Raw genomic sequence first — 17925 nt, 5'->3', positions numbered from 1 at the left:
ACTCTCAACTCCAAAATGGGAGAATCTGAGTTAGATTTTCCTGCCTTATCCTTGGATACTAAGAGAATTTTTTATCCAAAATGTCCGTCGCTGACTACAGCATGGAAATGGTTACCTGGATGTTCGATGCTCGGGTAATGAAGATAACCAAAACAGGGTGCTATTGGAAGGGAAGAGCAGTGCCGACACTGACAGGGATCTCCGCGGTAAATAAGACTGAAAGTGTTTTCATGAGAGGGCTGCTACCACCATATCCCTACGTGATGCTATCTGTCTATGAAATGTTACAGAAGCTGAGAGAGCTTGGAAACACACATTGGCCATTACTTATATAGAATCATATCTTTCGAGGCGGAGGAGGAGGAAGAGGAGGGGGAGAAGATTGAAGGAGGAGGAGGACAGGAAAGGAAGAGGAAGAAAGGTGGAGGTGAAAGAGAAGAGGAGGAAGAGGATAAAGGAAGAAAGAGGCAGAGGAAGATGAAGGGAAGAAACTACTAATGGAAGAGAAGTGAGAGGAAGAAGAGTTGGAAGAACAGGAGAAGGAAAGAAAATAGAGGAAGAGGGGATGAGAAGGAGTAGGTGAAGAGAGAAGATAGAGGGGGAGGGGAGGAAGAACAGGGGGAACGGAAGATAGGAAAGAAGATAGATAAAGAAATGAAGAAAGCAAGGAGAAATGAAAAGAGGACAAGAGAGAAAGAGAAGGAAGAGGAAGAAGAGGAGGAGGAGAAAGAAGAAGAGGAGGAGGAAGAGGATGAGAAAGAAGAGGAGGAAGAGGAGGAGAAGGGAGAGAAGGAAGAAGATGAAGAGGAGGAGGAGGAGGAAGAGGAGGAGGAGGAGGAGGAAGAGGAGGAGGAGGAGGAAGAGAAGGAAGAGGAGGAGGAGGAGGAGGAAGAGGAGGAGGAGGGGGAGAAGGAAGAGGAGGAGGGGGAAGAGGAGGAGGAAGAGGAAGAGGAGGAGGAAGAGGAGGAGGAAGAGGAGGAGGAAGAATAGAATGAGGTGAAGGAGAGAGAAAGAAAATGGAGCAGAAGAGCAGAAGAACTCACCAGAGCAGCAACAGCACTTGGGTTGACGTGAGTGAGGAGCTCCGTGGCGATCTCCCCATACTGCTTTTCGGTCAGCGAGCACAGCTCCCGGTTGGTTTCCCATAGCAACAGGGGGTCCTCTATGCCAAAGATGAGGCCCAGGGTGCCCGTCGCACAGGCCGCTTGGAGGTAGGTTGGGTCCGTTAGCACCACAAACTATATGAGACACAAGGGAAAATGGTGCAAGAGACTTACATTACACATTCTCGGCACAAGGATTGTAAAAATAATAATAACAAGGATTGTAAAAATAAAAATCTGTGTCAAGTTATTGCAGGACAACTGATCAGGACCAGAATGAGAAGCAGATCATATCATAGAAGTCTGCATGATTTTCTGCAATGACCCGCTTGAAGCAGAAGTATTTTGAATTCACCTCTCTGATCCGACCAATTCGTTCATTCATCTTTCAGTTTCCTCTGTCACCTTGGATAGAGTCATGGGCAAGGTAATTAATGTGTTTGGTGTTGTGAATATTCGTTGTCACAAAGAAAAGGTAGCAAAGAAAAGCAATTTGGTTTCTTGAGAGATTAAACACAAATAATACCTACCTTGCTATTGATTTGATTTATTACAGAGCACTGTTTTTGAAACAAAACCTCGCTCTGTAATTGCTTGTAATACAATGCTTACGTACAGGTTCAATTTACACAGTATATCTATGCTGAAATATATCCCCTTTGATTTGCACCTCCAAATTGTGTAAAACCAAATTAGCTGTCTCTTAATTTGGGAAACCATATTGAAATTTGAAGAAAAAAAAAAGAAATCCCTTGTCCCCTGACTATTCTCTACTTTTTTTTTTCACAAAAATATTTTCATACACACAGTAATTGAGAAAGAGAGATTATAGGACAAAGGTTAATTTTTGCAATAACTGTTCACTGTTATCTGATCGTTCAGGCCAATTGTTGGTTGGCCTTTCATATTTCCATGCACCTTATCTAGTGTCACAGGCTCTGATAAGCTGGCATTAATTTTCCCCCTCCATCAAAATCTGGAGGGTCAACCACCAGCAACTAAATACAAGGTAGACAAACTCTTTGTCTTCATTTTAAAGGTAACCTTCAAACAAGCATATAAATTGAAAATTAAATCTCTCTATAGTGGTCACCTGCTTTCAAAGGTCACTGTTCTTTTTTCTTTTCTTAACCACAGTTTCTTCATTTCACTATGGCCATTTCTGAGGGTAACTACATTCATTACAAAAACAGAAAAGGAATTGAAACAAAAAATGCAGCCTTTTTGCACTCTATCAATTCTCACATTTGGAAATTACTTTCATCTTGCAACCTTTGACACCAGTATAGCAGAAATGCCCGATGTGACATTTTACTGAGTATAAAACATTGGCCACCAACCTGTTTTCAGTGGTCACTTGTCAATACAGGCCACCTTTTGAGTTAAGTGCTCGCTTTATACAGGTGGACTGTATATCACAGTGAGACAGACTACTGGGCAAACATACAATACAGATTTACATGACATTAACAAATCACAATATATCCTGCCCCAGAATGTAGACTTCGGCCTCATTAAACCAACTTGGACTGGTGCACGAAGGTACACAGAGGCCATGTACAAACACACAGTGGATTCATCATTCCAAGCATGCCATTTTGCCATACATGTAGCTGGTGCTGGTTATTTTTTATCTTTGTTTTTTATCCATTTTTTTTTTTTTTTTTTTTTTTGGGGGGGGATGGTTGGTAAATGAATAATGCATACATGTACTTCAAATCTAAATCTTCCAACCCATGCTCTATAGGCTATGGCATTTATGATGCAGACATACAATTAAAGCACATCACAAATCATTCCCATTAATCTGACTGGTTTCCAGCTAGAACTGAATGAGGCCAGCACAAGTTTGCCATCTTTAATCTTTGCTACCGTCTGTCCAGTCTCTCGAGGCTATTTCCGCCGTAAATCACGCCGCAGCTAAAGACAATAAATATGACAGCTAGCATGCGCGGTACACAGAAGTCTTTCTCCCTATATCTCTTTATGCTGTCTGCAGGCTTGTCCCCAATGCAGAACTTTTCCTTGACATCTGAACATGCAGACATTCAACGTACAGTTTACCATTGGGAGCAGAGATTTAAAGGGTGTGTACAGTTCTGGTCGAGGTGAAGATTTAGCTTTTAACGTTTTGTGAGATATTCAGAAACCACTCTATGAGATGTGAAAGAGCATGCAGTTCTAAGGGGTATCAAAAGTTTATTCGATGAAAATCGGTTTTGACATGGCTGAGATATCCAAAAACAAGGTGAAACAAAGAGATACTAATAAAGTTGGGGCATGTCGCCTTTTATTATTAGCACTTTTTTGGATATCTCAGCCATTTGAAAACCAATTTTCATCAAATAAACGTTGAATCCTTCTTAAAATTACATGCTCTTTCATATTTCATAAGAAGATTTTCATTACCTCACTTAGAAATGTTCAAAACATGAATCCTTACCTCAACCAGTACTGTACAGTCCCTTTAAAAAATGTTTGAGATACACATTTGATGCATATATGTGTAGGTCAGTTGTATCACAAAACATCCCATCATATAAAAATTTCGCAATTTATGAAGAGATATCAGTATTTTTCTCAATAAACCATAACGGTAAACGGTTCACTCTGAAACATTTTTATTATAATTATTCTTCACATTTTGTATATTTAACAATACTTAACATTAATTATATACTGATTCAAATTTTTACATTGCTTGTTTCTATCCCTAACTCACATTTAACTATTTTTTTGTTTCATCTGCAAATGGTAAATTGTGCCTTTAATGCATACAGCAGCACTTGACATTGCATGCTCTTTATGCTGTATAACAATGTATTCCACATGGATTCCAAGTCCCCCATATCAATCAACAGGCTGCTGGAACGAATGGTCATGATGAGCATTCGTTGTGACTACCACATCCTTGCCTGAATATCTCTCTTTCTCCTCTCATCTTGGTTTCCATCATTCCTCTCAGAAAATCAAGAGACCATTAAACAGGATGGACTCCTTCCTCCAAAATTGTCTAGCGATCCAATCTACAGAATTGCCAATTCACCACTTCTCCGAAAAGTGCAGCTAGACTATCTCTCCAAAAGACAAAGCACATGACAGGAAAGAAAAAGAAAAATATTTCCGTACACCTTTCTGCTTTTTTCTTCCGCTTTTATTTGTATGTGAATTGTCAGGAAGCTTGCTGATGTGCAAACATCCTGTAAAACTCATTTTCTTATTTTATTGTTACAGTGTTTGAGGTGACCTTGACTACAAGCATTTGAAGGAACGCCTCTTGCTCCATGGTAAAAAACCGAAGAGCTATTTTTCAGCTAGAAATTTAAGCTATGGTGCACTTGGCAGCCATCTGATATTTATATTGATAACATGAATACACTATGATCATGAGGGAAAGTCAAAGAGATCTAGATAATTGCAGGTTACGTCATCAAGTTTACTAGACTTGCATTGCTTTGTTTCAATTTAGTAACAAGCATACTGTAAAATCAGAAATATTTGCGTGCATTGAACTTTTGCAAATTTTGCGAGGAGCCACAAATCATGAAAGTTTTTGCCCACACAATGCACCGAATGCCAGTGGCAATTTGCGAAGGTTTCATGCTGCAAAAAAGGCTGTTGGCTCCAATTCGTGAAAGTTTAATGCTGCAAATATTTCTGGTTTTACAGTAATTATGGTAACTCTACAAACACAAAATTTTTAGGTGTACATTTTGTCAAAGTACAGAGACTGCTGAGGGCAGTGTAACAACACTGATGTCAAATTTACTGTCTTGCATCATCTCTGCAGTGGTCATTTTCATTCAATTTTTTTTTTTAAATTAATGAATCTTAAACTTCTACATGAGACAAAGGGACACTTATCTATTTATTTTTTTTGATAACCTTTTCCCCGTTCAGATTTGTGAATTTTGCGAGTGAAATGTTCCCCGTATATTAAACACAGATGCTTTGCTGGAATAATATACCCATTCAAACATACATGTGAGCATGAAGTAGTTGTACATTATGATTGCTTCCAAGACAGAAATTATGAATTTATGAGTTTATTGCTTCTAAGTAAAAATTAAAAAAAAACAAAAAAAAAAACACATATACTGACTACGAATTCTCCGTCTTCCTATCATCAACCTTCTTCTCCTTCTCCTATATCAGATAAACCTCTTTTCTTCCAATCCTGAAGATTGTACATACTGCGTTCTTGCCGGAATAGAGTGAACAAGGTTCAAATGCATGCCTCACTGAACATAAAAAGAGCATTCCTGCATCGTGACTGATTTTGAACTTTGGTTCCACAAATCAACCTCCCTCTCTGTTGACAGAGCTAGCATGTACCTCCTGCCATCTACACATGAAGCCTGGTCAAGTACATAGTGTACATTCTAAAAATTTAATGCATCGGAGGTGCTGCTAGGGATGTACAATTTGTACAGTCTGTAATCTCACACATAAATTCCTTTTATTACACTTCCTGTCTAAACCCAAGTCATACTAAGCGTTTATTACAACCTGTCATAACATATAAATACCAAATATTGATTCTATGTCGTCACTGCATGTTTCTTTAAAGGGATTGTACAGTTATGGTTGAGACCTAATTTCAGGTTTCTAACATTTTCTGGTGAGATAATGAGAAATCTCTTATAAAATGTGAAAGAGCATGTAATTCTATGAGGAATTCAATGTTTATTTGATGAAAATTGGTTTTGAAATGGCTGAGATATCAAAAAAGAGCGATTCTAATAAAGTGTGGGACCCACACTTTGTTACGATCGCTTTGTTTTACTTTGTTTTTTTGATGTTTCAGTCATTCCAAACCCGATCTTTGTCAAATAAACTTTGAATTCCTCTTAAAATGGTATGTTCTGTACTATATCATAAGTGTTTTCTTGGTATCTCGCAAAAAGTTAAAAACCCAATTCTCATCTCCACCAAAACTGTACTCTCCCTTTAAAAAGAAAATTTATCTCAAATATACATGGATTCAGTTAACACAGCTAGTATTAGTGGCACACATAGGTGATATTTCAGATTTAACTCAGAAAGTCCATTCAAAAGTTGCACATCTTCAAGTTTTGGTCAAATCCATGGGCACTCATCACTGGATGAGAAGACTGCAGCAATATGCCAATGAAGGAAAATGAAAGAACAAAGGAAACACCAAAGACAATGAAGATGAAAGCACGACTTCAGGACAAGTTCATCTTCATATACATGTGGAATGAGTGAATGCAGCAATATCATTAGAACACATCAGTGAAAGTTTGGGGAAAATAGGACAATGCATTCAAAAGTTACGAATTTTTTAAGTGTTTGCGCAGTCACTGCTGGATGAGAAGACTACTACAGTGTATGATGTCACATGCGTACAACGATATAAGGAAAACAAAGAGAATTTCACAAATTGTTATTTTTTGAAAAAAGTGCACATTTCCTCGACTTGTCGCTGACGTATGTTCAGGGTAATAATTCCCCCTGCCTTCTGAAAGAGGCAAGTCAGGCGTTCTTTTATTATGCAAGAAAAGTGAAAATATGTTGAATTTTTTTGTTTTCTTTATATTGTTGCACACATGTGACATCACAAGCTGTAGTAGTCTTCTCATCCAGCAGTGACTGAGCAAAAACTTCAAAAATTCGCAACTTTTGAACGGGTTGTCCAATTTTCCTCAAACCCTCACTGATGTGTTCTACTATGGTAAATATTGATGCATTCACTCAATCCACATGTCTATAAAGGTAGACTTGTCCTTTAACTTTCGATGAAGATGAAAGCATGAAAATGTACTGGAAGTGGAACGGAAAAGGAAGGTGAGAAACAAGGAGAAAAAGGAAAGAAGGAAAGGGGAGAACATGAAGGTAAAGGAAAAGAAAGGAAAGAATGACAAATACATAGAACATAAGGACAGAAAAACTGCCATCAACCAAGATAACTGATGTACATTCCTTTTGGCACTGAGTGAAGTCATGCAGGTAACATCTGATCACAATAATCATCATAACAGCCTAACCCGACAGCGGTGTCAGGGTCCCACCATTGCTTTCGCAGGTCACAAGTACAACCATCACCCTCATCCTGACACCAGCTGGGTGACAAAAACAGCCCTGCCCCAGCAGAATGCAGACACTTTTCAAGGAACAGTCACAACAAACATGAACACGAAGAAATGAAGGTGTGTGCTACTGCTATCATGACACAGACTAACATCCACTGAAAGTCAGAAAAACTCTTCTTGATACAGTCTCAACAAGTTGACATACTTTTGGCAGAGCTACAGTGATCATGTCATCACCGAGAAAGCTGCAGGGTGTGAAATCACTGTTATTTTGTGCGTCATAACATTACTGCCCACCTGTTTAATAATGAATCTAAGGCATCAAAGTTGCCAGAAGTGTATCAACAAACTCAAAACATTCTTCTAAGCCTCAACCCTAAAATGTAGACCTCATTTCTGCCACAGAGTTGTGCACTTTCTCTTCATTTTAAAAAAAAAATGCTGTACAACAACAAATTTTGACCAGGATTTGCCTGATAATAACATATTTGCACATTCATATTCATCCTATCAGGGCAATTACCCCCTCCCTGGTACTGGTTAGTGATAAGGTTAGAGCAAAGATTAGGGTTAGGGTTAGAGTTAGGATTTGGTTCAAGATTAGGATAAGGGTTAGGGTCAGGAGAAGGGTCTGGGGTACAAATGTAACTGCCTAGGGGGTAATTGCCTTTGACTCCATATTCATATACATGTATATTGAAAACAAGAAAAGATTTGGCATGTTTTCATTTTTTTAATGTGCTTGATCTGAAGCTGCCCATATACGTATGCCTGCACAACAGGTGTTCTGCACACGTCAGAGAGACCAGGCTAGTGTAGAGACGAGAGTAGGTAAATTGTGACAGATCAATACTTTCCATTGTGTGGAAGTCCATGGCCGCAACAAGGGCACGGTCAACCTGTGTCAGTCCAGTTTTACAGACCTCTTTTCTTATTCCATTTTTTTCCCTTCTCTCGCAATCAATAGCTCTGTTTATAGCAGCATTCCTCTGCGCCCGCCAATGAAAGAGAGCAGTTTTTTTATGGCCAGCCCTGGAGTGTTGCATCATTCAGATGTCTTGTGTGTGATGCAAGTGTCAAGCGGGAAAAAAAGGTACATATAAGCCCTGGGGTCATCACAAAAGCTGCTCTAGAAACATGCCTTACGATATCTATACCTAATGATATCTATACCTAATGATATCTATACCTAAAAAGAAAACAAAACCCCACATATGTCAATATTACAAGTACTACAGTAAATAATAAGAAGAAAAGTACTCCCAGAAGTAGTAGTAGTAGTAGTAGTAGTAGTAGTAGTAGTAGTAGTAGTAGTAGTGATGATAATGTAATAATAACATACTATTATCAAAAATAAGAAAGAAAAAAGAGAGTGTGAGAGAACAAAATATGTCTGAATACAACAATGACTTTATTCCAGTTCATCTTCCAGTATTACCGTACTGTAAAAGTGGATATTTTCACGTGACTAATTTTTCACGCTAGGCCGGGTATGAAAGAAGAGTTTCACGTGTTTTTAATTCCACGGGATCAAGACATCAACTAGTGGAACATATAGCAAGCAAAAAATATTCGCGCGCTTTTATTTTCATGCTAGTTTCTGGTTTCTGTGCGAAAATTTCCACTTTTACAGTAGATTCTGCTTCATTCACATAACTGGGAATTGTCTCCCAAAAAAATTTTAAGATCCCTGTTGCACCAGGTAAACCGGTTACCAAATTATGCTTTCAAATATTTAATTCCATTTTATGAATATATCAAAAAAGCATTGTCAGTTAAAAGATTTTATTTCTGACTTGAAAATTCCTTACCACCAATATTTAGTGGCAATAAAAGTCATATCATCAGATCAAACAAGAATCTCTTTACTGCGAACATATCGTCGGTTGAGAATGATAAGGGCGTTAAGTTGCCACAAAACCCATAGTGTTCAAGACCACTTAACGCCCTTCTCATTCTCAACAGACCATATTTTGTGAGATAACTTTATATCTCACGAGTGTTTATAGCACCAACTGCGTTTGTGGCACGTTGGCATGCCACATCCACGTACCACGCATAAACAGCGATACATAGAACGAGCAATAACAAAGCCAGATTTTAGATAGCTCCCTCTATTATTTAATGAGCATTGACCTTTACGCTCACAAACATAACAATGTACATAAACTTTCCATGGTTGCCACTCTGGTTCAAAGACTAAAAAAAGGTTTGCAAGTACGGCAGTTTGTTTTAGGGTTTTGTGTCACATCCACACAAGTGAAGAAATCGATTTAAAAAAATGTATTTTAATTACCAGTATCTTTGTTTTGAACACCAATACTGACAATAAATATACATGAATACAAAATACACAGTTGTGTGTTGTGTGTATTTTGATAACACACATGCACACAGAAAGATACATCTATCACAGATATAAATATACCTTGGTTGGACATGTTTATTCAATAATCTGAAAAATATTCTCCTCAACTATGTAACACTCTCTAGCTCTACTGCATCTTCAAAATGTCAGACAGCATAAATCTTATCTCAAACTATGTGCACACAGCTCAGCTATTCATATGAAAGCTGTATCATACTGATTGAATAATCCACTACGCACACACGCTTTTTTGTTAACATTTACATCATGGCTATAAATAGATGTAAGGTAATCCAATCATAACATGTGCAACTCTCCCTTGTGAAATTGCCATGTGTACTGTAGAGTATACTGGTACTAGGGAAGGTGTGTATGAGAGTATGGAGGTGAGATAATGGGATAGGATACACGCAAGTGTGCATTTGATTACCATGATATGCATGACTACTTCTTTAAAGAATTGGTTTCATAAGGCCATGATCTTGTTCCAATTGCTAAGAAATGCATAAACTCCATATTGCCCTTTCTATGTTTATTCACGGATATCCCAAAAACGACATTTAAAGGAATCATATAGTTTTGGTTGAGACCTAATTTCAGGTTTCTAATTTTTTTTCGGGGAGATAATGAGAAACCTCTTCTGAAATATGAAAGAGCATGTAATTCTATGAGGAATTCAACATTTGATGAAAATTGGTTTTGAAATGGCTGAGATATCCAAATAAGAGGGATTCTAATAAAGTATGGGACCCACACTTTATGACGATCGCTTTGTTTTACTTTGTTTTTGGATGTTTTAGTAATTCCAAACCTGATTATCATCAAATAAACTTTGAATTCCTTTTAAAATGATGCTCTGTACCATATCATAAGTGTTTTCTTGGTATCTTGCAAAAAGTCAAAAGCCCAATTCTCATCTCCACCAATACTCCATCCATTTAAACGAAATGATTACATTTGAGTTGTCTGAAGTATATTGATAAAAATGCCATAGGGGAAGTTAACTTGTGAAACATGACATTCATTTGCAGACTTCAAATAAAACTGTAGGCTATTAATCAGATATCTATGCCTACGTAGTAATCTTGTGACTTACTGAACAAGGCTGGAGTGAAAGTTGCGTCATTGGAATATGACATCTGCATTTTGAGTTACCGGTAATCTATGACGTATCGGAAGTGTACATTTCCTTTGAGCCTTTCACTGCTGGTGAAAAATTATCAAAGGAATTCAAAGCTGCTCCATTTTTTTTTTCCTGTTTAAGGTATACTCACTCTTGGTTGCACAATGATACGAAATATATTGATGTATGGGCAGAATATCAACCTTGCTCTACAAATGAATAATTCTCACATTAAGCTTCCTATAAATATGAAAAAGAATAAGAACAAAAAATTAAAAAAATAATATATATTCAGCTGGAAAATAAAAATGCATGCCATCAAAGCACACTGTGTACACAAAATATTTTTTTTTTTTGCTTTTGCAAATTTTGTGAGCTGACTCAACTTTGTAAAAATATTGCCACCTGTAACACTTTACATATGTTGCATACACTGTATCATATTGAAGCTTGGAACGGTTATATCTATAATTTTCTAAATAGTATATGAAGAATAGATGTATTTCTCATTCAGTCAGTGGTTTTCTATCCAGAATTCACCCACTCGCAAAATCTTCTGACAAGTCCAAATATTTTATGCAGACAATACATGGCTCATTGATACCGTACCTCAATACTGTAGTACACTGCACATTGGTCTGCTCAAGAAATATCATGGCTTTTATCCTCTCACTTTAATTTCCATTCCATGAGCAACATCTCAAAAAAATTAACCAAACTAGAAAAGCACTCTATGAGCGCAGATCTCCACCAAGCAGCTACTTTCCACCGATTATCTTGCTCTTTTTAAAGAGATTTTTCTCCTCTCCACCACTGGGGAAAAGCTCTTTGGGCTCTTCCAAAGAGATCAGAGACTTTCACCCATAGGTATACATGCCGAAAAATCGCCCGATTTCCCAATATACAAGCCTTTGTTACGTCATAGACCCTCAGCTGTGCGGCGAGCGTCACCCTAGCAGAAAGTGGAGCACGCACTTAAATGCACGTATGAAAACCTCAAAAATGCGCAGCTTGAACTCCAAAGTTCATTGACCCTACCTGCCAAAATATCAAAAATCCTTCATAAATTCCCCCAAGATTATCGGATCACTACCAAAATTTATTCATCTGTTACTTGTGTCATTCTCAACCTTTCCTGTAAGTTTCATCCAAATCCGTTCACTACTTTTTGAGTTATTTTGCACACGGACAAACAAACAAACAAACCAACGGTAACGAAAACGTAACCTCCTCGGGACCTTTAGCGGAGGTAAAAAGAGACGCTCCTTTCCAACATTCAATTCATTCAATTCAAATCAATGTTTGAGGATAATGGATCATGAGAATTACAGCACTGCACACTGTCTTGGTTTCTGCCGCAATTTTTTTTTTTCCAGCTTTGAGTAAGTGCATACTTTAAGGCATAATTTACCATTTGCAGACAAAACAAAAACTCAGCTTTAGTGCTTCAAAATAATTCTAAAATGTGAGGGATAGAAGCAACCAGTGTAAAAAAGTTAATCAGTACAATCAATGTTAAGTATTGTTTAATGTAAACAAAAAAAGTGAACAATAGTTATGTATAATAAAATTGTGTCTAAACCATCTATGAGACAGTTATGGTTTAGTGAGAAAAATAGTGATATCTCCTCATATTTTAGGCTTTATTGCAATATTTTTATATGGTAGGATGTTTTGTGATAAAACTGACCTACACATATGCATCAAATGTGACAACTCAAACATTTTGAAATCACTGTTTCCGATGGTAAACAGTACCTTTAACTAGGTTTAACTCTACAGCCTGAATTCCCAAAGGTTGTTTAAATCAAATTTATGGTTTAAATTTAGTCCATGGATTGGAGTACTTTGCGCAAGTACGTGATCATGCATGTTCATTATTGCATGCTTGCTGGCGTCCGCAATATATTGCGGCTTCACATGATCAAAATTTGCATAATCAATGGCCTAAAATCTACTTTTGTGAAACCATGCCATAGAGAATGTTTTAACCCCATGGGAGCTTCATCTAAAAAATAATTGAAATTTAGTATAACAGCACAGGTCTGAAAACTTTATTTCTCATAGGGGAAATCAAATTTATGTCAGAGCTATTAAAACATAGAAAAGACTAAATGGACAGAATTAGTTATGGTCGAAGCATTCTATTACATTAATTACTCAAACAATTACTGAAACTTCGTATAACGCTTGGGGGCCTACAGGTCTGAAAATTTTAAATCAAATTTACATCAGAGCTATTATCACATAGAAAAGACCACAATGGACAGAATTAGTTACAGTCGAAGCATTTTTACACTGGAAATATTCCTAGATGTTGCCAGGACAATATTTCACACAAAAACAGAAAATGGGGGGGGGGGGGGGGGGGGTAGGAAGATCTATCAATGTCAGGAAAACATGTCTGCTCACATTTAACATTTAGTTGCATGTCTTCCAATAAAGCATCTATCTCAAATTTGAAACTAGGTGAAGAGACAGAGATGTCAAGAAACTTTTTAATCTTTCCCTCACCAGCTGTTGGTTTTCTCAGGTTCTGCAGATTTGCCATAACCATGTGACACAAACACAATAGACCTTACGGTATGGTTGAACAAACAGTTAGACACGCACTCACATAGACTACTGCGGCTCAGATCTCCTTTAAAAAAAAAGAAAATCCCACTCCAATGAAACACTCAAAAGGGAGACCTACCTAATTTTCCAAGCTGACTTTGATGATACTAATTCTGACAAGCGTTTCCTTTAAAACTCGTTTTAATAGAAACCAGACAATAGAACGGAAAAAGGTACAGTAAATTGCTGTACGTTTCTGCAAAAGTGATACCACCAATGCTTTTATTCCATCATCTCAAATGTCACCAAGTTTCATGAAATTTAAACAAATATTTTTAGTGTATTGTATGGCCATTTTTCACTAAAAACCTATTGACAATAAACAGTGACATTAGTCAAAACTAATATGCCCTCACAGGTCTCTGGAAAAGTGCTTGCACACAGACCTTTATTGTTGTTTTTTCTTTTTTGGTGTTGAATAAAAAAGACATATACCTGTGCACCAAATAACCAGAGTTGTAATTGAGATTTTTTTTCCCCTAAAAAGCAGTGGATAGAGTTAGGTTAAAATGACAAAACTGGCATTCATAAATTCTTTTTTTTTTATGCACAAAAAGATGGGGGAAATTGAGAGTGGATTCATTATTACTTATCTAGTAATTTTCCATCTAATAGAAAGTATGACATATATCACTGGTGTGAAAAAGATTAGAACCTTTTAATTCTTCTACTTTTTCAGTTTTTTGTTCAACTGTCACTGATCTGTTTATTCTTGATATTCCTTTTATTGTGGTTGACTAAGACATTAAATGTGGAGCTTTCCTTTATTGAGGCAGCTGAAATCCTTTACTAGTCAGTCATATTGCACATAATATTCCCAGTAAAGACACTTTTATCATATCTATCAACACGACACGTGTCAAAATTTAACAGCCAATACCCCCTGCACATTTTGCAAACAGAAGTAGAATTGGATATATATGTTTTAAACATATCCTACCACATGCTCTGACTGTCTGAAAACATTTTCTCACCGTTAGAAGACAGAAGAGTCAAGTTATAAAACAAGGTGACATCAGCATACAGGTTCAAACCCATCGCAGTATACAATTTTGTAGTTCCTCTGCACGGGATCTAGAACCTTAAGGCTACTCTTTAAACATGGATACATGATGCAAGTAAGTAGAGCAATATCACTTTTCACAAAAAGAACCTTACTTCCTCTTTTTTTCCACAATTTAGTCTTAGCTGCTGATTTGATGCAATAAAAAGACATTAGATTATAGTAACTTCAGAAAATTATATATTATGACTCTATTGCATCTCTACAGATGTATAAGCTCTTAACGTAGGCATGGGAAACTACTTGATATAACATTATGAGACCTCATGTATCTTGCAAGATTTTAATATTTATGACATATATTGCACACAGCATGAGGGAGTACAGCCTGGATACGTCTAGTATCTGTTTTGTAGTGTTCTATGCAAATACTCAGCATCTATCAATGTTGGTACTTTTACGGCAAATGGTCAGTCACCAGTCATTTCTTTTTATACACTATATAACCTTGATTCTGCCAGGTAACCTGTTTAAGAGCATGTGGCAATGATCAATTTAGCAATATGTTACAAGTCTATGTTGAAAACTAACACAGTGTGTGTGTGTGTGTGTTTCTATAAGCTGTAGAAGCATTTGACCCTGTTACCTAAGGTAACTTTCTCTTGATCCTTCCTTCCACGGTTCAGCACACGCTAAAGGTTTATTGATCACCATGCCACAAGAGACCCACAGTCATGCCAATCTCTCGGTCGCGAGATGATGTAACACGGAAGCCATCCCCCGATGTGCGATGAACACGTGCACACACACACACACACACATAAAAAAAAACCACACACACATCCACACATACAAAAAACACATTCTCACACAAACACACACACACATGCAACACAATACAATACATTCTATCGTGAATGCCTTGTACACTTGCACAAGGAGTATCTGCATCACATCCTTCTATAAGCATATTATAGAAGAAAGTGCAAGCTGCTCTGAATATCATTGCAGTGTCAAAACAGCCAATATTGAGAAACAAAATGCACACCCATTAGTGATCATTTCTTCATAAAGGCAATGAAAGATCAGAGCATACAATTACGAAACAATAATTGGTATGTGCAGTACTCTTCAAGAAAGATTAAAATTCAACAATAATCTAGAATTGTAAGGTACAAAGTGTATATCATCTCCAACTTTTTTTTCCTGCTTGGCTTGTAAAAGGCAGATTGCAGTTTCTTTGCTACATGCTCTGTCTTAATCATTTGCCAATTGCTAAGTTGTTACTGAAGGTTTTCTTTTTTGTTTTTGTTTTGTTTTTATTGAAGCAAGTCGCTGTTATTTTTTTTCATCTCTTTTTATTGTTACATTTCATTTTATTAATTTTAACTCAATTTCATTTTATTCTATTTCTTGAACTAACTTAATTCCTGCATTTGTCAAACATACAGTATCATCAATCTAATGAAAGCATACATGATATGATCTTGAGTGGATGTATAATAACAGAAGCACTATAATCCCTAAATTTTTGGAACTTCTAGAATTGTGTCTCAATCTTGAATTTGAGGAATAATCACTCCAGTCTCAGCTCTGTGAGAGGAGATGGCCCTGGCTTGTATTCTAAACACATTACCACGAAGTAAATTCACTCGATGTGAATCATATTTATGCATACTGCCAGACTATGAGTATGATATGACCTTGGTAACAATGTTGCAGTCATGCATTCTTGGAATATGCCATGTATTTTTGGGGGTTTTATTTTTGTGAATTTCACAAGTCAGTTGCTATTCTCAGACTTTAAAACATGCCAAAGTATTCACTTTGATCCTGATATGAATGTGACCTGCATATGAACATTTCTCTGCCCACTGCTGCACTCCACTATTGTTAATTTAATGACTCATGAAATTGTTAGCATGTCCCTATTTCCAAAAGAAAAAAAAAACAAAAACCAGACTGACTATAATATGGCACATACAGGATACTGTTATACAATGCTTTATTGTTGTCATTTCATCTGCTTCGCCACGTTTTACCTTGTTTTCTTTAATATAATACAATAATTTGTCAGTTTTACAATGCTCTCACTCTTTCATCCCAAAGGTTTCAATACCATCAAAATGTTCCTAATTTCACTTTGTGCAAACGTCGAGTATGATGAGGTCACCATCTAGCTTTGAATATGTTCGTTCACCCTACCCATGAATAAGCACATATGTGACCGTGCACCTCAAAACGAACATAAAGTCGCACACACTGATTTTGCGTGAGGACTGAAAATAAGTGAAATGGGTCAACCTAGCCGAACTTGACTTTTTCATATTTTCTGAAAGAACGGGTCTTCATTTACATTATGCTCAAATTTGGTATCATAAAACAGGCAGGAAAGTGTGTTTTTTAGCAGTTTATCTCGAACATTTTTGGTAGAATAGTGTGATTAGGTGTGTCTTTAGAATCCCTTTTTCATTTCTGAAAAACCTTGTCCACACTCTTCACTTTCAACTCTAATAACTTTTGAAAAGATAGTGCTACTGCTTTGAAAGTTGGCATTAATTATGGACAGAATGTGTTAATGAGGCATGCTTAATTTCAGTTTAATCTGATAATCCCTTCATTGTTGTTACTCTGGTGTTTTACTTCCTGTCTTTTGTCCCATTCATCGCACAGCCAGCACGGTTTGGTAAAGATTAAGCGCTTAAATAGACACTGTACTTCAGAGCCTCTTTTCTCAGTTCCCACTTTTCCTGAGTTTGTGCTTTCTTTCCAATATTTAGATAGGTTAGGAGAGTCCATTTGATTTGAGTTATACATCACTTTAAAGCTTAAAGTCTGCTCTTTCAGAATATGGTCTTAACTAGAATTTCATGTCTGGCGACTTTTTGTTTGTTTTGAGATGCAGGGTCACATATGGGACATTGCCACCCTTTAAAGGGATTTCAGTCACCCTACTGCCCACACAAAGCGATGGCTGGCTGCACAAGGAATCAGATTAAAGGGGAAATCCGGCAATGCAATCAGTACATGTCAGTACCAGCACCCATAGACCGGAATGACAAAAACAGGATGAATGCAACTTTCGCAGAAACATATCAGGCATGTCTGTCATTCGGACTGCTCTCCCAAAATTCCCGTGCCTGCAGTGTGACCTCATGGCTTTCCAATTTGCCTCTGATTTTTCTCTCTCTCCTCATGGTATTTCATCATTGTCATTTTTTCCTGTCTGTCTGTCTGTCTATCTGTTTCTCTCTTTTTCTATTCATGAGCATTCAGTGATTGTGCAAGGTCTATTCCATACACCTAATTGCAAAACCAAAGCATACATCATGTACACTGTAGTTGTGCAGCTGGTGCCCTCAAAATCAAGAGATTCTCTCCGCATGTCTTTAAAAAAAAAAAATGGATCTCATATAACACAAGACCATTCCCTGGAGGACCAAAATATCCTCCCACACAAATACAAAACAAAATATGTTCCTCAAACACCTAGACTCTAGTTAACACTGGTCTTTAAATAACTCACACTAAATAAATTTCTTCAGTGCCACTGATGTTGTCTTTTTTAAAAATAGGAATGCATCATCAGGAAGAAAAAATAAAAGGCAGAATGAAAAATGTACATACAATGTATGATTACTGTACGAGCTGAAATTTTC

The 17925-nt window shown here is 37.0% G+C and overlaps 1 protein-coding gene across 1 annotated transcript in view; it reads right to left on the bottom strand.

The window, feature by feature from the left end:
- Positions 1–17925, bottom strand: part of LOC139742500 (phospholipid-transporting ATPase ABCA1-like) — a 100359-nt gene that overhangs the window by 47747 nt on the left and 34687 nt on the right. Inside the window, exon 7 of the mRNA XM_071653070.1 lies at positions 1044–1238. Coding sequence (XP_071509171.1) covers positions 1044–1238 — 195 coding nt within the window. The remainder of the gene's footprint in view (positions 1–1043; positions 1239–17925) is intronic.

This window comes from Diadema antillarum, unplaced genomic scaffold (assembly GCF_040938485.1).
Source record: "Diadema antillarum isolate AM-2024a unplaced genomic scaffold, OU_Dant_1.0 scf00000003, whole genome shotgun sequence".
Classification (NCBI taxonomy): Eukaryota; Metazoa; Echinodermata; class Echinoidea; order Diadematoida; family Diadematidae; genus Diadema; species Diadema antillarum.
This window is presented reverse-complemented; position numbering and strand designations above follow the sequence as displayed.